Genomic DNA, 25,134 nt, shown 5'->3' with positions numbered 1-25,134 from the left:
GTGAATAAATATGTGTATATACATACGAAAATATTTTTTTCTAGGACTCTGATAGATCATAAAAAAGTGAGTATAAACTTAAAACTGATATGCATGAAGTTTCTCATTTTACTCAAAGTCCAGGAACAGGGCAGTTCCACATTGTTTCATCAGCTCAACAATGTCAAGGATGCAGGTAATTCCAATCTATCCCCTGTGCCAATCTCGGCCTCTTACTCATGTGGTAGCAAAATGGCCACAGTTCCAGGTATTACACATATAGACATGCATCCTGGGTATAAGAGGACCATTTCCTCCTACTTTGTTAGGAAAGAAAATTTAACATAAAGGCTACGTATAACTTTTGCTCAGATCTTCTATGGCCAGGACTGTTATATATATGTCCAATTATTAAGCAAACTAGGACAGCAAGAGCTAGACTTCAGATGGGCAGTCCTGGCAAAGGGAAAATGGCTAACACCAATGGGTAGGTAACCAACAGTGTCTGCCACAACTGTATTGCCTTATTTCTTTATAATTCCATTTTTGTAGTTACATATCCTCTCATTCATGATGCTTGAGGGTTTTTTACTTTACCATTTCAAAAGTTTTCAAGGTTTTTGGTTTGTTTTGCTTTGCACTTACTTTGTTAGAGCTTTTCTACACACCAGAGATGAATATTTATTCACTCCCTCATTCCTCTGATTTCTACGTGTGTTTACAGGGGACCTATTAGAACAGGCAGTGCACCAAGTACTGACAATGAATCCTGGCCATTAATCATCTCCCATTTTCTACCCATATTGAAAGAAGTTATTTTCCTGGGTATAGCTTTGTTTCATCCTACAAATGTTAATGCGTAGTTGTCCCTCTGTCATTCATTTCTTTTTTTTTTTTTTAATTTTTTTTAACGTTTATTTACTTTTGAGACAGAGAGAGACAGAGCATGAACGGGGGAGGGTCAGACAGAGAGGGAGACGCAGAATCGGAAATAGGCTCCAGGCTCTGAGCTGTCAGCACAGAGCCCAACGCGGGGCTCGAACCCACAGACCGTGAGATCATGACCTGAGCCGAAGTCGGACGCTCAACCGACTGAGCCACCCAGGCGCCCCACTCTGTCATTCATTTCTAATTGTAATTTGCCTTGATTTCCTTTCCCCTAGTGAAGCAAGAAGGCAAGGAGAATGAAAACTTCAGTTTTTAATTTTTCTCCAGAAGGAATTACCTGACATTCAATAAAAAGATGACGTTAGATGTTCCTATATTCACTGCACACATAAGGTCTTCCTCTCATACGATCTCCATCCACAAGTATAAAAATAAAGTAATAAAAGCAGCTCTTATTTAACACACTTTCGATATGAGCCACACAGTATTCTACGGGATATCATGTAATTATTTAATCTTGACAATGCTAACAAGATGGTGCTAATATTGCTAATTTTTAAGTGAGAAAATTTAGACCTAGTTAAGTCATTTGCCCATAAGAAATGAGTTAAAATGGTGAAGGCAAGTAAAGACTGAGCACTGGTTAAGTCCTGTCCCACTATGATTCAGTTCAGGTTATTTTTAGAGGTTAAGCTTGCAAATATTTAACAAGATTTGAGTGGGATAGAATAACCTGCTGCATTTTTAACATTATTATAGCCTTTCCCAAGCATGAATTACCAGATGAGTAACTTAAGCTAAAGCAAATTTGTCTCCTATATATATGACATTTATATTAAGAATCCTCTGATTTCCCACAGGGTAAAAATGATCCTGATGCTGAGAAATGTCTGTGAGACTGTCACTGACACATTAACTGCCTTCCAAAGCCTTCCCACTTTCCTCACATCCATGAAGTTTTATCACTTTTACATTAATTGAACACTGATGGTCCAATAAATTTTGAAACATAAATAGAACCCTCCCAACCACTAACATTTATCAAATAGCAGTAACATGTCAAATAAATTCTGGCCCTCAAAAAAAGGCCTTGTATCCACAGTATGAACTCTGATATTAAGTTATCCTCAAATGCTTTCCCACATCCCTTAAAATCAGGCGGTAGGTTTGTGTTTAACTAGTAGGACTTTGCAGATATCAATAAAATTTTGAGCCTTCCCACATGTCTTCATTCACTCCTCTGTCCTGTATGAATTCTTTGATGTTTACTAAGGTGTGAGCCACGAATAAAGGCCTTCCCACATTGCTTACATTTGTAAGGTTTCTCACCAGTATGAATTTTCTGGTGTCGATTAAGTTCTGAGCCACGACCAAAGGCCTTCCCACATTCCTTACACTTATAGGGCTTTTCACCACTATGACTTCTCTCGTGATGAGTAAGTTCTGACTTTCGAATAAAAGCCTTCCCACATTCCTTACATTTATGGGGTCTCTCACCCGTGTGAACTTTCTGATGTCGAATAAGTTCTGTGCTACAAGTAAAGGCCATTTTACATTCCTCACATTTATAAGGTTTCTCACCAGTGTGAGCTCTCTGATGTCGAGTAAGTTCTGAGCCACGACGAAAGGCTTTCCCACACTGCTTACATTTATACGGTTTCTCACCAGTATGAACACTCTGATGTCGAAGAAGATGTGAATCAGAGATAAAAGCTTTCCCACATTCCTTACATTTATGAGGTTTCTCACCAGTATGAATTCTTTGATGTAGACTCAGTTGTGAGGCACAACTATATACCTTCCCACATTCCTTACATTCATAGCGTCTTTCACCAGTATGAGTTATCTGATGAAGACTAAGTTGCGTGTCATAACGAAAAGCTTTCCCACATTCCTTACATTTGTGGGGTTTCTCACCAGTATGGATTCTCTGATGTCGAAGGAGGTGTGAGGGTCGGGTAAAGGCTTTCCCACATTCTTTACATTCATAGTATTTCTCATCTGTATGAATTCTCTGATGTAAATTAAGTTGTGAAGTAGATGGAAAGGCCTTCCTACACTCCTTACATTTATAGGGTTTCTCACCTATGTGGATCTTTTGATGTTTACGAAGTTGTGAGCCAGAATGAAAGGCTTTCCCACATTCTTTACATTTATGAGATTTCTCACCAGTATTAATTCTCTGAGGTTTAGTAACTTCAGAGCCATGGATGTAGGCACATTTCTTACTTTCTTTACTTTTTTTGCTTTCATGAATTCTCTGATGCTTCATTAAGTCTGACCTACTATTAAAGGCTTTTCCACATTCTCCACATTTAGAGTCTTTTTCCTTATTAGGACTTCTTTCATGTTGACTATGGTGTGACTGGCACCTGACAGCTTCCTTACATCCCTTGCATTCATTGGTTTTTGCTCTAGTATAAATTGTCTGTAGTACTCCATGAACTGTGCACTGAACAGAAGCAGACTCTTCTCCAGAGGTTATTATGGCTTGTCTGAAATGTCCCTCCTGTTGTTTCTCCAAGTGGCATTTCATTTCTCTGTCATCTCTGACCCTAGTGCACTCAAGGTGAGAGCTTTCAACTCTTTTTATCTTCAGTTGCAATGATTTAATTTCATAACTGTCTGTCTTTGGAAATAAATTATTGGTTTCTCCTCTGGACTCCCAATCTGTAAGATAACAAGAAAGAAAATAGGATGCATTTTCATGTGGCAGGAGACATGAAAGTTCTAAGGTAGAAATGACAAACTAAAAATAGTGAATAATTTAAATAGTGAAACACAGCAGTGAAACTAAAAAAACAAAACAAAACAAAACACCCCAGATTGGGGGGAGGGGATGAGAATAGAGAAAATGAGGGGAATTTGTGAAGAAGTAGTTCTTCACCCCTGGCGAAAATCAGAATTAGCAAAGGATCATTACAAATATGACATTCAGGAATTGCCTAAGACCAACTAAATGAGAAATCTAAAGGCATAGGACATTATATCTAACAGCAAGTCCTCTCATCTCTAGCTTCAAAATATATCCAGGTTTTGACTCCTTCCATCAGCATCTCTACCACCTTGTCCAAAGCCATCTTCTCACCAAAGCTAATACACTTCTCTAAGTGTAGGTCTCCCTACTTCCACTGTTGCTGTCCTATATCCCATATAGTAGCCAAAGTGTTCTTGTTAAGTAAGTTAGATCAGGCCTTTCTTCTGCCTAAAATTCTCCACTGGATTTCCCTGTTGAGCAGAGCAAAAGTCAAAGTTCTTATGAGGTCTACAAAACCTTCCCTGAACCTGTCTTGCACTACCTCTGTCTGACCTCATTGCTGGTCTCCTCTCTTTAGCACACTTTGCTCCACTCCCTGACCAACGGGATGGTCTTCAAACCTGTGAAGCACACCCCTCCTTCAGAATCTCTGTCTGCAAATATTTTCCCTAAGATATTAATATGGCTTGTTCAATTACTCCATTTTGACCTCTACTCAAACTTGAGACCACTCTTTACAAATCAGGTCCCTCATCACTCTACTTATTTTTTGCAATGTACTTATCATCACATGCCATTTTATCTATTTCTCCAACATTATCATGAGAACTTTCAAATATAAAGAAAAATTAAAAGAATTGGGACAGTGAACTCCCATATCCCCAAAACTTAGATTCTACAATAAATATCTGGCTCTACTTGCCTTATCACATATCCTTCTATCTCTCCATCCATCCACCTTGCAGACATCAGTATATATACCTCTAAACTCCACAGATATTATACTTTGTTTACTTCTGTACTGTCTGTCTGCCCTTCACTGTATCTGCACAGAGTAAATACTCTTTGATGAATGAAAGACCACTGGCATTTTTATTAATCTCTCTCAGTGATTCAGAGGCAACTCAAAGTGTGTTTGTATACAGTACAGTTTAAATACAGTACACCCCATCTGTGCTTACAATAAAATACAAAATTCCTTACCAGACCCGCAGAACTCTGCATTATCTGGACCCTACTTCCCTATTCACTGTCATTTTAAGATGATCTCCCGTTCACTCACCAGTACCTACTCTACTGGCCTCCACTGGACCCCTATATCATACCAATTACATTCTCATCTTAGACTTTTAGGAAATGCTCATCTCCAATGAATGCTCTGCTCCAGATTTCCTTCATGGCCAGTTTCTTTCATTGTAAATATCTTTATTTTCTGTCAAGTACCCTGTTCTTTGCCTTCATAATCTTTTCCTCAATTCTGGAATTGCACATTAGTTCATCGGTTTATCTACCGGGATAATTTCTCCCAAGGTGGCCTAGAACCAGCATAATACATATTTCACTCACCATTATATAATCAATCCCTAGCACATAGTTCAATTAATGTTAACTAAATACTAAAGGATACTCCAGTGGAAATAAAGGGAAACATGCTGCAGATAATGACATTAGAAGAGTGAGAATGAGAGTAATCACTTCATGTTTTATTTAACAGATGCGGGGAATGTCTTCTGGCCTCTGCTCCTTCCCAGCTTCACTGCCTTCTCTACAGCACTTCCCAAGTACATGGCGGTAAGGCACAAACAAGCCAGCATCATTAGTGTATCTGTACATGTCTTATACCAGTACCCTACAAGACTGATAGCTTTACACAACAATGAAAATCTTTCATGTAATTCTGAAAAAATTCTAATGGAAACTGAGGATACTATGGCAACCATTTATATGAAGTCGTAATGTGTTGTGACAAAGAACACAGAGTCAGACTGCCTGGTTGTGAATGCTAGTCCCACAATTTGCTAGTTGTATGACACTGGACCGTTACTTAGCTACTCGGAAACCAAGGAGGCTGAGACAAAGGGAGATGCTCGGGTAAGTTGTCAGAGCTGTGTACAGGCACCCTGTTGCTTGGGATAGTCCCTTTGCTCTTGCTAAGGTCCAGGGTAGTTGGACCAGCCAAAAGCAAGTTGCAGAAAAGACAAACAGTTGGGAAATCTAGAGAGATAAACCTAGAACAACTGGTAAGAAAAAATTGTTCTGTGATTAATGTATGGTCTATATCTGCAATCGAATGAAAATACCACTTACGCTGGGGAATGCTATAAGGCTGTCCTTCAGAGAAGGGCACTAAAACTAAGGTCTATATAGACTGGTAAAATAATGTTGGCATTTTATGCTGTATGGAAAGTTCCAGACATCAGGTGTCAGAAGATGCTGTTATTTTAAATATTTTATAAAAACAATCTGGTAGAAAGGGAAAACTGTAAAAAGCATGGGTTGGAATAAAAAATTTGGACCTTAAAGGAACGTTCAAATCAAAAAGTAATATCCATCAAGGATGCTCCCATTGTTCCTACCCTGCACAATCACTCTTCATACTACAGAATCATTCCCCTACATTGATCTTTAATCTCTCCATTTTCCCTACTCCATGGTCTCATCCTAGCACAATGCAAAATCATCTTGACTTCCCAACAGCCTCCTAGCAAGTTTTACCATTTTTACTCACGAACCCTCTGATTCAATCCCTAAAGGACATCCAGTCCAATCATGTCCCTATCTTGTTTACAACCTCCAATGGCTGCCAAGTGTCCTCAAGGAAAAAACTCTAAACTCCTAGACTTGGTGAGAAAGCCCTGCATGACGTAGACCTCCATTCAGGTCTTCCAGGACACCCACCCAAGGCTTTCTCTCCTTGGTGCCTTCAATGAAGAGATTCCTCTACCTGGTATAGCATTCCCACCACACCTCCTGGATTCTACTACTCATCCTTCCAGCTTCATATCATGTGTCACAATCTGAAAAGTCTTACCAGTCTGATAATATTGCCCCAAATCTTCTCTCACAGCAGTGACTTACCTATAACCATCTCCCCTAAAAAGACATTCATTTCTCTGGCCATTGCACAGGCCAAGTTTCTAAAAAAGAAAACTTATAGCGTTATCAGTGATTAAGAATTTAAATCAGCCCTTAAGTCCAGGCTCCTGGTAAGACTGGCTCTTCCTTGTCTGAACACTGCCCATTAATTCAAGGTTTATGATTCAAGGAAATGCCCAGAAAGAGCCCCAAGTGTTAAACTATAATCACACTTGGCCCCTCTCTACCAAACACACTATTTCCAGAAGGGGCCTATTAATAAGACAATCCTTCCTAACCCTAGCTACTTCCTAGGTTATTCATTGTTATCTTTTAGTTCCTTCCATTGTTTTCTAGAATCCTTTTTATACAACCGAAATAGCACTGACTCTAAAAGTTAGGTACCATGCTTTTTTCACCTAAACATTATAGCATTGCTTCAAAATGTTTTATAAAAAATATTTAGGGGTGCCTGGGTGGCTCAGTTGGTTGAGCATCTGACTTCAGCCTAGGTCATGATCTCTTCGTTCCTGAGTTCGAGCCCCATGTTGGGTTCTGTGCTCACAGCTCAGAGCCTGGAGCCTGTTTCAGATTCTGTGTCTCCCTCTCTCTCTCTGCCCCTCCCCCGCTCATGCTGTCTCTCTCTCTCTCTCTCTCTCAAAAATAAATAAACATTAAAAAATGTTTTTAAAAATATTTAAAATGCTGAGGTTTCTGTATCCCAATTGTGGTAGTGGTTATATAAATATACACATCATAAAATCACAGTAACCTAAAAGAATAATAAAAATTAAAATTAAAAAATGAGTATATGTGAACATCAGTGAATTCTGAATTAGGTCTATCTATAGTTTTGTTACTACTATTGTGCCAACATCAATTTCCTGGTTTTGACAGTGTACTAAGATTAGGTAAGATGTTATCATTAGGGAAAGCTGGGTGAAGGGTACAAGGGAACTCTCTGTGGTATTTTTGTAATTCCTTCTGAGTCTTAAATTATTTTGAAATAAAAAGCTAAAAAGAAATGGTAACAGTTATAAGTATGTATGTCTAATAACAGAGGCCCAAAATACATGAAGCAAAAACAGAACTGAAGAAAAAAACAGACAATTCAACAAATTGAGGACTTCAGTGCTCTACTTTCAATAATGGATAGCTCAACTAGCCAGAAGATCAACAAGGAAACAGAAAACACACTTTTAAATAACCAAAGGGTCAAAGAAGAAATCACAAGAGAAATTAGAAAATACTTTCAAGTTGGGTGAAAGGAAAACTTAATATACCAAAACTTATGGGATACAGTTAAAACAGATCCTAAAGGGAAATTTGCAGCTTATATGCCTATATTAAAAAAACAAAAAACAAGAAATATCTCAAATCAGATTTTGGAACTAGACAGAGTCAAGTAAACCCAAAGATACCAGAAGGAAGATAATAATAACGATTAGAATGGAAATGAACAAAACAAAAGAAGAAAAATAGGGAAATCAACATAACTTTAAGCTGGTTCTTTGAAAAAGATCAACAAAACTGGCAAACTTTTAGCTAGAAAAAAAGAAAGACTAATACTGATATCAGGAATAAAAGAGGGATATCACAACCAACCTTACAGAAATAAAGGGTGAGGGCTGGGTGTGGGGATTGATTGCTTATGGGTATGGGGTTTCATTTTGGGGTGATGAAAGGTTCTAAAATTAGACTGTTGTCACAGATGCAAACTCTGAATATACTAAAAAACCACTGAACAGTACACTTTAATCAGAGGCAAATATGAGGAAGGGTAGCAACAGTGATAACTGGAGTGAAAATTTGAGGCTTTGTGCTGAAACATCCTTCCTTCTCCAGATCTCAGGCCTTTTCAGTGAGCTTTCCTACTAATAGCTGAGATGTGATGCCTTCTCATAGGCTCCCTAGGTGACCACCTGCCACAGTCTTCCCAATAGGAGTCACTATTACTCACCTGGGCACCATTCTTTTGTTTCCTTACTGTTAACCATCCAGGGCTCCTTCCCCTGCTCCAATAAGGAGATCACATTTGGCTTAGAATCAGAAAGTCCTGCTCAAAAAAAAAAGGTCGGGGCAGGGTGGGGGGACGACAAAGTTATGTTAGGCGTGTACCGGAATTAAAATCAGTCCATGATTTTCAAGGAAGAGTAAATAGGTTAAGAGTCAACAAAAGGGGTATAAGTCACAGGTACAAAAAAGATAAAAGTTGTCCAACGGAGCAGCCAATTTCTAACTTCATATGGGATAATCCTTTCCTTGTGAAGCAAGAAGCATCAATTCAGCCAGGCAATGTGAAAAGCACTCATGAGAAATTCTTAAGTGAACATAAAATTCCAGAAGTCCAATTCTGAATTTTAGGGGGCTCAAAAACTTACCCAGTGAGATCAGGTTGTTATAATTCTCCAACATTACATCTCGGTACAAACCCTTCTGAGAAGGGTGCAAGCATTCCCACTCCTTTTGAGAGAAGTAAATGGCCACATCTTTAAACTTGAAGCCCTAAAACCACAGATAAATACACTATTTGTGAAAATAATGGACAAAATATTTACAATGGAATTAAAAAAATGGAAAAAGAAATTTAGTAAGGTGACAACATTAGTAAGGTAACAGGCTGTGCTGGGCCCTTTAATACAGGTGGTTCAGTGTGGAAACAAGAGTGATCAGAGCATACAGCATTCTTGGTGCACACATCATGCTTGACCATGACTGTAACTACATAAGTAACCTCTTGACACTATCTCCTTCCATTATCTCCCCAGGTTTGGGAATAACCAAAGTTCATATGACTGGTGTTTCCCAATTAAACTATATACACATACAAATACACGGCACACTGTGTTCACCACACGACACTTGTGACTATCTCCTTCCCCAGTATTCTCCTTCTCCCAATAAAGAAATACTTCTTAAAAGTCTGAATCATTCAAAAATATTTTATAAAATTTCTATTTCCTGGAGCACCTGGTTAAGCACTCAATTTAGGTCAGTTAAGTGTCCGACTCTTGATTTTGGCTCAGGTCATGATCTCATGATTCGTGAGTTCCAGTCCCACGTGGGGCTCTGCACTGACAGCGTGAAGCCTGCTTGGGATTCTTTCTCTCCCTCTTTCTCTGCCCCTCCCCTGCACTCTCTCAAAATAAATAAAATTTTAAAAATGTATATTTCTGAAAGTAGGATTTGAATATAACTTGGTGATTTAATAATTTCTTAAAAACTCACGTTCATAAAAATGCCAGAATATTAAAACCTAATCACTTTTCCATGTCATGAAAAATTCTAAAATAGACATCATTTTTACTGGCTATATGACAACCCATCTTATACATTCAATGTTCTCACTCTGGGGTACTAGGCTGCATAAGTTCTCTAAAGTTCTTTTGCAGTATGAGTCTTTACTTCTCAATAATTTATACATCTGGTTGTACTGTTCCTATACTTTCCTTGTTCCTGATCTGCCAGAACTAATGGAGGAAGATCCAGACTCAGAATGAAACAACCCAAGATAAGCATACGCTACGTAAGTTCAAAATGGACTGACTTATTGGTGTCTACATGGCACAGACTTCTTGGAATATCACGTAACTCCATACACTCAATCTATCATATCTCTATCATAACCCCAGTCTTAAAATTAAATCTCAGAGAGTTACAGATTTGGGAAGATACTGTAACAAATCAACATCAATTACCTTCTTGTCTAATTAGAAAATCGAGTTTGCAACATGGGTTCCTACTTAACCACTTCATGAAAAGCCCACTTTAACAAGGAAGGTATAATATTTTCAGCAAGGATTTCTACTCCATCAGTATTCCTGGTGAAAGGGTATGCACATAAGGAATGCTAAGTGGTTTGCTGAATGAATATTGAAACACCTGTAAAACAGAGGAACACTTATGGGACAGCAGCCTTTGGTAGCATCACTCACTGGAATGGATAACAAGTAAGTTCTTTGGAGGGGCTCAGGAAAGCACTAAGTTTCAGGAAAAAGAAATCCACTGCTCAAATCTTTTAAAATGAAAATGCATTCAATGAAGGAGGGGAGAAACAGCAATTCACATAAATAATAGCTTTAGGGTTGTAAAAACAGATCATTTGTTTCTCAGGTTGATCCTACAGAAATGCATAACTTAAGGCAACGGAGGAAGAAGCAAAAGCGGTCTTGAGTCACGAGACTGACTTCAGAGTCCTCAAAGACAGAGAATAAATTTTCCTCCCCTCTCCTGTTCTAATCTTCCTGCTAGTGACAGCTCTTCTCTCTTTCTCTCTCTCTCACACACACACATACAAAGTCTGCCTTTCTTGATTTGAGGAAGAATAACAAAACCTTGCCTTCCAGAACCCCAGAGAATCCAACTGTACATAATGTGTTTAGAGGAAACAGCTTTCCCAGCAGATATGAACTCAGAAGGGCCTGTTCTGACATGCCCCAGGCAGATCTTTGTTCTACAACCTGGAAGACACTGAGCTCCTCAATCATGGGTGCATCCCAAAGACAGGATGGAGCCCCCAGGCCCAGGAGCACTGAATATTTGGACAGTCCCAACCCTGGATAACAGTTTCTGCAACAGAAATCTCCAGCCTCTCCCTGGCCTAACAGGCTCAGTGTATTAGGTACCTCTTTAGCTTTGTTCCCACATCCCAGAACTAGGGCTCTTAGAACCCCAACTGAAACTTCTTTTCACAAAGACCTTGCCCAGAATCACCAATGCTGAGTCAGACAACCCACCAGGATCAGCAGGTCCTTAGTAGTCTTGGCAGAGCTCAACCACCTGGATGCAAGTTGCAATGGCTTTACAAGAAACCACAATTCTCAGAATCTTTGTGGCCAACACATTCTGGTTCCCAACCAAGATCACCATGGCGTTCCTGCCTGACATTACCCTTTCTCACTGCTACCCCTAGCCTTATTGCTGATAGTGTTCCCATCATCTCAAGTACAATTACTGCATATTAAGCACTTTAAGTTTATGGTGCTTATATGTATGAATCCTTACGAGAGGCCCACAAATCCTAATTCAAAGGAAACTTTAGCTCAGAGAAGTAAAGTCATTTACTCAAATTTGCAGTTAGTGGTAGCATCGCTGGCTTTTGAATCTAGATTTAGATTTCTCCAACTCTGAAACTGATGGTCTTCCACTTCTGACTGTTACAGATGCAGCCAGGGATTTCTGAAGATCCTTTAAAAAAAATCCTGAACTGGGCTCTCCACTCTGGGGAGCAGAAAATGCTTAGTCTGCTCTGTTTGTCACTACAAAGCACAACACTCTGTGAAGGGAAATCAGAGGTAGAAGGGAAAGGGAGGAAAGCAGCAGTTCTATAAACAAGACTCCATTATCCAAAAATGTCAAAATCCTCCATGACTCTGGCTCAGTGGGGGCACTTGGGGACATGATGATTTAGACCCAGCACCTGCCTTTAAGAGCTCAGAATCAGGGAGGAAAAACAGAAAAAAGGAGACAATCACAGGACATCAAGCTCTGTGGAAGACTGGTTATCATGATCAAATTACCAGGTGAAAAATAATGTTCTGAATATTGAAAACATTTTGGGATGCAGTGATGATCTGGTAAAGAAGGAAAGTAATCTTCAGAAGCTAAAATCAAGTCAAACTGGGAACCAAGAGGAGTGTGCTGAGCCACTGACACTTATTTTACCAGAGAACCTCTGCTGAGCCCAGATGACCATGAGCTTTGACACTCAAAGAATGGGGGGAGACAAGACCAAGCCTATCGCTGGTCAAGATGGAAGTCTAAAAGGTTCTGCACTGCAAAGTCCTGGGAACTCTAGGACCATGCCCTCAAAATAAGAAAAAGTAGAAGCAACACTCCCATTCTTGAGTACTGCAAAGAAAATGGCCTGACTTGGATCCTGACATAGAAAAGAAAGGAAAAGAAAGAAAAGAAAAGAAAAGAAAAGAAAAGAAAAGAAAAGAAAAGAAAAGAAAAGAAAAGAAAAAAAAAGAAAACAGAAGAAAAGGAAAGGAAAGGAAAGAAAAGAAAAGAAGAGAAAAGAAAAGAAAAAACATTTTCCCGAGGAACTATAACCACAAGTCAGCCTTCCCACAGCTGTGTGGCTCACATGCACATTACTAAGGTGACTCTATAAAACATACCATCTATAAACCTACTTTAAGGTGGCTTTGGTTTGGCAGTGCTCTTGGCAGAAGCAAACACAGACCTGGCCTAGAGAACAATCTTCAACCAGGCCTTCAGAATCCCTAAGTAGAATTCCAAGGAAAATGACCCAAATGTCAAAAATAATAAAACAGCATAACACTGTGAATACACTAAGTACCACTAAACTGTATACTATAAAATGGATAATTGTATGTTATGTGAATTTCACCTAAATACAAAACTAAATAAAAAGAAAACATGTAAAGAGGGCTATTTCCAGGATCAGAGAGTCAGGAAAATCAGTCATGCAATTGTTGTAAATTTCCATTACAAACATAAAAATGTTAGGGGGAAAATATCACACCTGCAAAGATTCATATATTACATAGATGACAGGTATATTACAGAAAGGAGGTAGGATAGTGAGAAACAAAACCACAAAATGACAGGTAGATTTAAAAGGAAAAAGTACTTCTGGAACAAAAAAAAAACCCCTAATATTTAAAATTAAGTCATATTATGGCTAGAATAAATATCTCTGAAAAGAAAATTACTGGACTAAAAGATATGAAAAGAGATTGTGGAGAATGCTATCAAGAAAGACAACGTGGGAAAGTATAAGATATGCCAAGAAGATAAGTGAGAGGTTTAATAGGTATCTAACCAGAGTTGTAGAAGGAAAAAGTAGAAAGTACTGAGAAAAGGCAGTAATTGAAGACCTAAAGGGGGCACCTGGGTGGCTTAGTTGGTAGAGAATGCAACCCTTGATCTCGGGGTTGTAAATTCAAGCCTCACGTTGGGCATAGAGCTTACTTAAAACAACAACAACAAATTTCTTAAGGCTAAGAAATTTTCAAAACTGGCAAATGCAAGCATTATTCAGAAGCCCAAAGAGTCTCAAGGAGAATAAAAAGGAACCCCAGACAATTATATCAAAACTGCAGAGCATTAAAAACAAAGAGAATATGTAAGAAACAATTTGAGATAAAAGATTATCTACCAAGAACAGCAGTCTTATTACCAAATGATTATTCAATAGCAACAATATAAACCAGAAGACAGCAGACTATCTCACCTGAAAGAAAATTATCTTTCACAATGGGAGCAAATCAAAACATTTTCAAAAAACCAAAAACCAAACCTTCCAGAAATTCATTAAAATATGTACTTCCATCTGAAGGAAAGTGATTCCAAGGTAGAAGTTTTAAGACATAAAAACAGTGAACAAACAAAGTGGCAAACATGTGGACAACCTAAACTAACATTCAAATATAGAAAATAAGAAAAACGTTGTAGGGGTTAAACAAAGGGTAGGGGCGCCTGGGTGGTTCAGTCGGTTGAGCATTTGACTCTTGATTTCGGCTCAGGTCATGATCCCAGCATCATGGGATCAAGCCCTATGTCTGGCTCCACACTGAGCTGCTTAGGATTCTTTCTCTCTCTCTCTCCCTCCCTCTACCCTTCTCCCTTGCATGCTTGCTCACTCAAAAAAAATAAAAAATTTAAAAAAGGGGGGATAGAATTAAAACATTTGACAATATAAATAATTTAATTAGTTGGAAGAGCCTAGTTCCTTATACTATTCAGCATCTTTATGTCAGATGCTTAACCAACTAAGCCACCCAAGCACCCCAATATGTTAAAATTTCTATGGTAATCACTAAAGAAAACTAGGGGCGCCTGGGTGACTCAGTAGGTTAAGATCCCGACTTCAGCTCAGGTCATGATCTCACAGCTCGTGGGTTGCAGCCCCGTGTCGGGCTCTGTGCTGACAGCTCAGAGCCTGGAGCCTGCTTTGGATTCTGTGTCTCCCTCTCTCTCTGCCCCTCCCCTGCTTGTTCTCTGTCTCTCTCAAATGAACATTAAAAAAATTTTTTTAATAAAAAAATAAAAAAGAAATTAAAAAATAATAAATTTTAACATATCTTAACTTACCAGTGTCTAAAGAACATCTTGTGGTACCTGACTGGCTTAGTTGGTAGAGCTTGTTGACTCTTGATCTCAGGGCCCTGAGTTCAAGACCCATGTTGGGTGTGGGCCTACTTAAAATTTAAAAAATAAGGGGCGTCTGGGTGGCTCAGTTGCATAAGTGTCCAATTCTTAATCTGCAGCTCAGGCCATGATCTCACAATTTGTGAGATTGAGCCCTGCTTGGGATTCTCTGCCTCTTTCTCTGCCCCTCGCCCACATACGCATGCTCGTTCTCTAAATAAAAAACTTTAGGGAAAAAGTTAAAAAAAAAAAAAAAACAACTAAACAACATCTTTATGTCAGATGATTTCCTAAGTCACCCAGGCACCCCAATATGTGCCCAAAATTTCTAAGTTAACCACTAAACAAAACTAGGGGCATTTGGGTGGCTCAGTCAGTTAAGCTTCCAACTTCAGCTCAGGTCATGATCTCATAGCTCGTGGGTTCCAGCCCTGTGTCGGGCTCTGTGCTGTCAGCTCAAAGCCTGGAGCCTGCTTTGGATTCTGTATCTCCCTCTCTCTCTCTGGCCCTCCGCCACTCACACTGTTTCTCTCTTTCTCCCTCAAAACAAAAACATTAAAAAAAGTTAAACAGCAATCTTCCCCAAACTGATCAGAGTCAATGCAGTACAAATTGATATCCCAACTGGAATTTTTTTTTTAGGTTTATTTATTTATTTTGAGTGAGAGGGGTGGGGCAGAGAGAGAAGGAGAGAGAGAATCCCAAACAGGCTCTGTACTGGCAGTACGGAACCCAATCCAGGGCTCGAACTCATGAACTGTGAGATCATGACCTGAGCCAAAACCAAGAGTCGGACACTTAACCAACTGAGTTATCAAGGTACCCCTATCACAACTGGATTTCTATAAAACTTAATCAGCCAATTCTAAAATTTATATGAAGAAGCCAAAGGCCAAAAAATCGCTTAGACTCCCAGCAAACAAAACTATTGTAGAGGAACATGACTTAATAAATATCAAACATTACTATAAAGCTGTCTTAATTAAGACAATATGGTTTTGGTGCAGAGAAAGAAAACACTAGGGAAAGACAAACAGAGCAGTGGGCCAGAAAGGACAGAACAGCCAATTCATATACATGGAAACTCAATTTTGACAGAACTGCCAATGAAGTACAGAGGGGAAAAGATGACTATAGTAAATTTGGCCTCCGGGGCACCCGAGTAGTTCAGTCAGTTAAGCAGCATGTGACCCTTGATTTTGGCTCAGGTCATGATCTCCTCATGATCAGTGGTTAGATGTGGTCCCCTATCAGCTCTACACTCCCTTTCTCTCTGCCTTTCCCCCACTTGTGCATGAGTTCTCTCTCAAATAAATAAATAAATAAATAAATAAATAAATAAATAAAATTTAAAAAGAAAGAAAGAAATTTGGCCTCCAAAGAGAGGTGTTGCCTTTGGCTCATGGGATATAACTTCTAAACACTTGGAATTTGCCAAGTGACAAGGGTGTCTTTGTTATTTATGGTGGGCCCCTTAGACCACAGTGTAAGATTATGCTGATGAGATGGCTCAGGGTGGGGCTGGCTATGCCTTAAAGACCAACCATGTATTCAGAGCTTGGGCCATGTGGTATTAGCTCAATCTCTAAGCACATAAAAACTCTGGATACTGAAGCTTGGGTGAACTTTCCTGGTTGGCCATACTCTGCATATTGCCACATACTGATACTGGGAAGGTAAACTTCAAGTCTGGAACCCTCCCAGATTCTACCCTATTCATCTTATCCCTTGGGCTGATTTTAACGTATTCTTTCCCTGTAATAAATGTGCCTATGAATATGGTAACTTTCAGGGAGTTCTAGGAATCTTTCTAGTGAATTATTGAACCTGAGGATGGTTGTGAGAAACCCTGAATTTACAGCCAGCTGGTCTGAAATGAGGGTGGTCCTAGGGACTCTCAACCTTAGAGCTAAGGTCTGAAGTGAGGGCAACCTTGTAGGGCCTGTTCCCTGAGACTGTGCAGTTTGCCTAATCCTCTGTGATGGCCTTTCAAATAAATGATGTTGGGATGTTAGTTATCCAAATGGAAAAAGTGAAACTGGACCCCTACCATATACCATATCCTAAAATCAATCCCAATTGAATTAAAGACTGAAACACAAAAGGCAAAACAATATCATTCATAGAAAACATGGGAGAGTACCTTTACTCACAGAAGAAAAGAGATTTCTTTCTTTTTTTGTTAATTTTTTAATGTTTATTTTTGAAAGAGAGACAAGAGAGCAAGTGGCAGAGGGACAGAGAGAGAGGGAGACACAGAATCTGAAACTGGCTCCAGGCTCTGAGATGTCAACACAGAGCCCTATGTGGGGCTCAAACTCATGAACCGTGAGATCATGACCTTAGCTGAAGTCGGACGCTTAACCAACTGAGCCACCCAGGCGCCCCAAGGAAAAGAGATTTCATAAACAAGACATAAATAAGTTAGTAAACGAAAGGAAAACAGTGTTAAATATGATGGCATTACAATTGAGAATTTCTACTGCCACTTAATGTTAGAAGCCACATATTGAAAGTATGTATAGCACACATAACTGATAAAGGATGACAATGTCAATCTACAATATTTAAGAAATAACCTACAATGCACCAAAAGGAACAAAAAACTGGAAACACAAAACTGAATGGAAGCATTAGAAAACGACGCAAAATAAAACTTCAGAAAAGAGAAACCATAAAAGGGCCGGGGGCAGGGGGGAGGGGGTTCAACCTTATTTAGTGCCCAAATATGCAAGTTTAAAATCAGAATAATGTATCAATTCATACCCACCAAATAGGTAAAAACTTAAAAGTCTAACAATATCAAGTAGTGGTGAGAATATGAGGTAACAGGGTTTAAAAACAGGTATAAACACTGAAAAACAATTGAGAAGGGTCTACTAAGAGTTCTACTCTTAGTTATATGCCCAGAGAAATTCTTGCACATGACACAAGAGACAAGTTCAAAAACGTTCACAGGAGTAATGTTTGTAATATAAAAGAAAAAAATGTATTTATACAATGGATGGCTACACAGTAAATTCACAACATAAATGAATCTCCTGAATATACACTAAGAGACAGGTAATGAAATCACATAAGATTCCAAACTGTATAATTTTATTTATATCAAATTTAAAATAAAAACAAACACATATGTTTAATTGTAAAGAAAAGTAAGGGAATGAAAAACAAAATTCAGAAGTTACCTATAGAGACTGGACTGGGATGACTCATGGGGGTTTTTAATAATTAACATTCTACTTTTTAAATATGGGTGTTCAGATATTTGTCATACATTATACAATTTCTACACTCAATATTTAATAAAATCAGTTTTAAAATGTCAATTACAATACAGCATGGAAAGAACTACAACAGACGCAGCATAGGGGAATGTCAGCACAGTCACTCAGTTACCAAGCATAATCAAGAGACTGAAGCAGGCTTCACAGAATCCAGAGAAAGTGGTGGTATGGGATATGTCCCCTCTTGTGTTTCTTGTGCCATAGAGGCAAGAGATAGCACTGTGCATTATGGGAATAGCTAGAGTCGAGTGACAAAGGGAACAGACTAACGAAGTTAAGAAGGATCAGATCATGAGACATTTTGACTTGTTCTCATAGCTGAGGGGCTTCTAAGCAGGATAAATTACATCTAATTACAAGTAGATGAATCTTGCTATGGAAAATGAAATAGTGACTTACTTAGGTTAAAGGGTATGTGAAAGTTTCATGTAACATATAGAAGATTAATTGGGGCCCGGGGCGGGGCGGGGGTGGTGGTGGAAACAGAGGATTCCAACAAGCAAAAACAAACTGAACAGCATTCCTTTTCTTTTCTTTTTTTCTCGAGGAGAGAGCAAGAGAAAGAGTGAACAAGTGAGCAGGGGAGGTGGGGGTAGGGAGAATCTTAAGCATCTTAAGCAGGCTCCACTCCCAGCTGCAGAGCCCAAAGTGCAGCTTGAGCTCATGACTGTGAGATATGACTGGAGCCAAAATCAAGAGTTGGACACTTAACAACTGAGTCACCCAGGCACCCCTGAACAGCATTCCAAGTAGAGTCAACAGGGTAAGCTGTAGAGAAAGGAATATAGCCTGTATGTCTGAAGAGAAGACAGTTCACTGGGATAACTGGTGAGGTATTCTGGGAAAGGGGTAGACAGAAGTGATACTGGAGAAATCCAAAGGGCCCACGACAGAAAGGTCTTAGATGACAGATCATCCCTGCCAAGATTAAACCGCCTTCTCCAATACTAGGATTGGTGCTCCAATAAACATAGAATGTGCTTTACAGTAAATGTGTAATGAAATGTATAAAAGTATAGCTTTGTCCTGAAAGCAATAGGGATTTACTGAATAAAGGAAATGACATGCCTGGACTATTTTATTGGCAAGGAGTAAAAGTAGAGCCACGTGGTCCAATTAGGAGGACAATGCACTATTCCCCCTACACAAAAGTCTGATCTGGGATGCAGACAGTGGTGTGAGGTTATAAGGCATGACAACAAGAAACAGGAAACAGAAGCAATGGGATTTGGGACCAGGAGGTAGGAGTTGGGAGAACTCCAGGTTGCCAGTTTCAGTGCAAATTCAGTTGAATTTCCATTACTATCACATTCTCCAAACCTTTTATAATGACCACTTTATATACAGGATGTTATGAGGAAGCCCATGGTCACAAAGCTAGTAAAGTGCAAAAACAGGATAAGACTCTACTCTTTTTAACAGTGCATAGCTTCTCATTAATACAGAGAAAGGACAATCCACCACTCTGAGGAGGAAATGAAGGGAGAAATGGACAGATGTCCAGGGTTGTAACGCAAGGGGAGCTGGAGTTCCTTCCTTACCAAAATGTGCTAAGAATGGATAGGGAGGATGTAGTTTCTCCTCTGAGAATCTGAGGAGGGTTCTGGCCAGGATGAAAAGGGGAAGACAAACTCACCAAATTCTCACAGAATTCAGAAGAAAAGTCAGAGAAAGGAAGAAACAGATTAATCCAGAAGAGAAAGAGTATTTAGGGGCACCTGGATGGCTCAGTGAGTTAAGTGTCGGACTCTTAATATCAGCTCAGGTCATGATCTCAGGGTTCGTGGGATTAAGCCCCATGTCGGGCTCTCGCTGGCAGTGTAGAGCCTGCTTGGGATTTTTTCTCTCCCTCTCTCTGCCGCTCCCCCACTTACACGGTCTCTCTCTAAATAATATTTAAAAACATTAAAAAAAAAATAAAGCGTATCTTATTAGTCTCTCAAGAGAAAGGAATCCTTGAGAACTGATTGGCCAGAATGAAAAGCCACACTCAGACACATCCAAAGAAAAAACCTGAATATACTACAAATACTGCCATTCTTTAAAACTGACTACTCCAAAGCCACAGAAAGAGAGGAATTAGGTTATTAGGTTATTTCTAGACAAAATTTAAATAAACACTCCATATTAGAAATTTTACAACCAACATTTGCTGGTCATATCTCACACCAGATGCTTATACATTAAATAGTTTGGGGGGTGGTGGTGCCTGGATGGTCAGTCAGTTAAGTGTCCAACTCCTGATTTTGGCTCAGGTCATGATCTCTCAATTTGTGAGTTTGAGCCCTCCGTTGGGCTCTGTGCTAACAGCACAGAGCCTACTTGGGATTCCCTCTCCCTCTCTCTCTCTCTCTGCCCCTCCCCTGCTCAAGCTCTCAAAATAAATAAATAAACTTAAAAAAAAAAGATTAAATTGGGCAAAAGACGAAGTACTTTAGAAAAATATGAATGACTTTTCTATATTTGTATTAGGGAAGGCCATGACATAAAAGAAGAAAACATTTTTTGAAAACTCTGAATCTAAAACACATACAGAATAGATTAACTGTGAAAAAACTTCTAAAACAACTTATAAATGACACAGAATATACTCAACATATATTCAACATAAACCAAAGAAGATAATGACCTTTGACAAGTGGGTAAAAGTAGAGGGATCCCAGTTGTATAATTTATTAAATGTGTAATTTGAAGTGACTTAATAGAATCTATTTCCTCATCTGTCAACTTAGAGTAATTCCATATTTCATCAATTCTGAGATGCCACTGGTTGTAAAGCCACCATTATTTTATACACCAGGAAAGAAAAAAAATTCCACCAGTGAAACTATGACTGGCCAGGAATTGTGAAACCAGTCCAAATTCAGAGAATTTAAAATGTGAAGGGGAAAAAAAAATGCATTACAGAATATCTCATGGAGTTGTTAATGTGGATTCAACAAGACAACACATGTAAAAAACTTCAAACTATAAATGGCTTAACAATCAGTTAAGTTAGTTGCTTTTGTCACTAGCATGATCCCATTCTGAAAACAAAATTACAAGCCTACACTTTTGTACAGACAAAATTTGAAAAAATTTTTTTTAAATTTTTTTTTTTTTAACGTTTATTTATTTTTGAGACAGAGAGAGACAGAGCATGAACGGGGGAGGGTCAGAGAGAGGGACACACAGAATCTGAAACAGGCTCCAGGCTCTGAGCTGTCAGCACAGAGCCCAACGCGGGGCTTGAACTCACAGACCACGAGATCATGACCTGAGCCGAAGTCGGCCGCTTAACCGACTGAGACACCCAGGCGCCCCCCAAATTTGAAAATATTAATCCTATCTCTACATGATGGGACCATGGTTGACAAACTTTCTGAAATGTTCTCAAGTTTTGAAATGTTTTTAAGAACCCTATTTTACTTTAATCATTAGAAAGAGAGCAATTAGGTTATTTCTATCTTGGAGAAAAAAGTACATACAGCTGATGCAGGCAGGCAGGACTTCAGGCTGTTAGAAATTTGGAAGCATGTGACCCTGAAGCGGACAACAAAGAAATTAGTGAGACTGAAGTGAGTAACCTCATTCTGTTCTTTAACTTCTCTGCCAAAGCAGAGAGGCACATCTGTCACAACTATTCTGTGAATGGATAAAATCCAGGGAAATGGAAATTCTAGATGGATGAGACAATGTATGCAAAACAGACAGTCCTGGGTTAGACTCTTACCTGGTTTAGGAAAACTGCTCCATAAATTTGGTTTCCTTCTTGCTTACCCTTTTTTTTTTCAAATCACTACTGTAAATTTTTTGGACAGAATCCTGAAATAGGATATTGTTCTGTAAACCAAGAAGCCCTTTCCAAGAAGAGAGTGCCAAATACAACTTACCTCTGCCATGCCTTGTGATGTACAGCGGCTTTTCTCTCCTCTTCTGGACTCCTAGAAAATGAAAAAGATGGACAGTGGTTAATAAACTATGAGACAACAGACCCTTTCTGGAGCCCAGACGAGGCCAAATCAGAGCAAACCCTGGCCCCACTCCAGGCACGGAGAGTGAGCCCAAAGCCAAAGAAGGCTGTAACCCCATCCCCACTCTTATCATCACAGAAAGCAGGCGACCTTAGGGGCCCAGACGGGAGTCCTGGGAGAGAACCCCAGACTGTGGCCTCCTTCCTCCACAGGAGACTGAGCTCTTCCAGACTCCGTAGACAGAGTCCGAGAGGCAGCCGGCCACGTGGGGCTCTCCCACTGGGCCTTAGAAAGCCTCGCTTAATGTACTAACCACTGCTCCACGGGCACTGGTCGCCGAGCAAAGGAGGTCGGGCTCACAAACCACTTCGGGAGAATATCGCACAGACTTTCCGTCCAGGCAGAAGGTCACACAGCAGCGACACCTCTGACCTCGAGAAACCGCCAGCCAGCTTCAGAGCCAGCATGATACCACTCCCACACCCCGTGCCGATGCGCTGCTGATACCTCCCTCCCCCGAGTGAAGACTAGAGGCCTCGACACTCCCCAACCTCCGCTACGTCTTTACTTTTCAAGCGGGAGGACACAGCCTAGAAATGCCCAACGGCCACCCGTTTGTTAGACTCCAGACACACCCTGGCCCCGCCCCGGAGCCCCTCAGCATCCACTTTTCCGGGGTCCTCACATTCCAGTCTGGTAGAATCCGCCCCAAACTGGTGACACAGCCGGCCCGCAACGCCCCGACCCTTTACACCCGAACTCCCGCCAACTCACCACCGGCCAAGCCAACTTCGGCCGGAAGTGGAATATGCCGCGGAGCCCCCAGGAAAATTGTAGTCCAGGAGAGGAAAAATTCAGCTGGAGCCTGGCCGGCACAACAGTCTTCGCCCAGTGTCGCGTCGTGTTCCTAGCCTTCAGTGAAGGCCAGTACTGACAGTCCAGCCTCGCCTAGCATCTTCTAAGGACCTCGGCGCACCGACAGGTCCAAGCAGCAATAAGGTGGCTGCTGTTGGGTGGGGGAAGGGCTGTGGACCGAGGAGGCTTCTGGGAAATGTAGCCCCCCAGCCAGGGGAAGGGTCAGTCCCCAAAGTTAACCCGTCTGCAGCACTCCTCGCTCCAAACTGGGAAATGACCAGAGGTCTCTTAAGAACTGTAGTTAAAAGCCGGGAAGCAGACAGCCCAGAGTACTCTCCACAAGGAGCCGTGCTCTGAGAGCGGGATCCTGAGTGGACGACTCCCCGACACGCCACTAACTAGGAATCCTCCCGGATGTGGGTTCAGCCCGTCCCACGATCCCTCCTGGTAGAGTGCTCAGGTGCGTTTAAGTGCTCAAGTTTCGGCTGAGAATTCATTCCCCCGTCCCGGGCACCACCAGAAAGCGCACTCCTCCCTCCGTCAGTACGGCCGTTACCCAGAAGCCAGGTGTCCGGGCTCTTCAACCCAATTCCGGCGGGGCCTCAGGGGCACCGGGAGCTGCGGATCCTCGGGACGTCTGGGAAATGTAGTCCCGGCCTAACGGGTTTGGGAATGTGGCGGAGGAGACCTTGAATGAAAGGTGGCAGTCTTGAACTCAGGACGGGGCGGGTGGGGGCAGAGAAGGGCCACCAGGAGGTTGAAGGAGGATAAGCGTAAGTCCGGAGTAGAAGTCATGGAATACTAGTACTGAACTCTATATGCCATATATTAGTGTTTTCAAACTTGTTATAAGTACATAAATACAGGTAGAAATGCACTTGGGTCCTAAGTCTTTGGAAAGTTACACTAACATTTGTTAACAGTAGTTAATTGTTAGGATGTGTAATTGTAATTTTTTTCTTTTAAAAGTATCCCCTTATGGGGCGCCTGGGTGGCTCAAATGGTGAGGCGTCTGACTTCCGCTCAGGTCATAAGCTCGCTGTTCATGGGTTCCGCCCTGCATCGGGATCTCTGCTGACAGCTGTCAGCACAGAGCCTGGAGCCTGCTTCGGATTCTATGTCTCCCTCTCTCTCTCTCTCTCTCTCGCTCTCAAAAATAAACAAACATTAAAAGTATTCCCTTATATTTTCGCCATTATCTTGTCCTTATGAAACATTACTTATTCAATTTTGTTAAATATAAAATGAGTAAGTATAGATTCTGAAATTGATGAACTAGAAAACAAAAAAGTTGGTCAGATTTTTAAAATGTAGAGTTTGGTTCTAAAAGATACACGAGACACAATATTGATAAATGATAACAAAATGAAACAAATTAGAAGAAGAACATTAGAAAGGAGAAAGGTTAAACCATAGATATAGAATTTAAAAGAATTTTGAGGCTGTTATGAGCAACTCCATAACCACAGTAGAGGTCATTGTAGATTTTGCAGTGAAATTGAAATTACTAATTTCTGCTAAGAAGTAGAAAGCCTGAACAGAATAGCCATATTAAATGTAAATATGTCTTTAAACTGTACTGTTAAAAGGTTCCAGATGGCTATAGCTGAGTTTTAACTACTTTTTGAATAATGATTTTTCACTTTATTCAGATGCCAGAAAAAGATCGAATACTCTCTAATTAGTTTTAGAGAATACTCTCTAAATAGACAGGCCAAAAGAAAAGTATTGATTAGTTTCACTTGGGTTAAAAGATAAACTGAGGCACTAAATTTTCAAGAGTTTGAGTGTACGTGAGTTTCCATTAGGCAGCATCAGACTGAAAGTGTTAGGAGTACTCTACCAACAGGAGCTAGTGGAGAGGTCTTTTTATAGAAAAGACACTGAGGAGCGCCTGGGTGGCTCAGTTGGTTAAACGTCCAACTTCGGCTCAGGTCATGATCTCACAGTTCATGGGTTCAAACCCTGAATCGGGCTCTGTGCTAACAGCTCAGAGCCTGGAGCCTGCTTCAGATTCTATGTCTCCCTCTCTCTCTGCTGCTTCCCCACTCATTCTCTGTCTCTCTCTCTCAAAATTAAATAAACATTAAAAAGAAAAAAGAGAAGACACTGAAACACAGCAAGGAAATTATCTGGTTAGACATAGCATAAGCAGTTGCCCTGTTTGGTAAAACTAACGTGGCTGTTTGTTATAGGTTGTTCTTAAATTTTATTTTCTCTG

General features: G+C 40.3%; 1 protein-coding gene across 1 annotated transcript in view; it reads right to left on the bottom strand.

Annotated features, from left to right (window-relative positions):
- Nucleotides 1-1,030: 1,030 nt before the first annotated feature.
- The window catches only part of ZNF568 (zinc finger protein 568), an 84,034-nt gene continuing 59,930 nt past the window's right edge, over nucleotides 1,031-25,134 (bottom strand). The window contains exon 7 of the mRNA XM_015544093.2: nucleotides 1,031-3,027. Coding sequence (XP_015399579.2) covers nucleotides 2,096-3,027 — 932 coding nt within the window. The 3' untranslated portion in view covers nucleotides 1,031-2,095. The remainder of the gene's footprint in view (nucleotides 3,028-25,134) is intronic.

The sequence above is a fragment of the Panthera tigris genome, chromosome E2 (assembly GCF_018350195.1).
Source record: "Panthera tigris isolate Pti1 chromosome E2, P.tigris_Pti1_mat1.1, whole genome shotgun sequence".
NCBI classification, from domain to species: domain Eukaryota; kingdom Metazoa; phylum Chordata; class Mammalia; order Carnivora; family Felidae; genus Panthera; species Panthera tigris.
The sequence above is the reverse complement of the archived record's forward strand: the minus strand, read 5'-3'. Positions and strand labels throughout refer to the sequence as shown.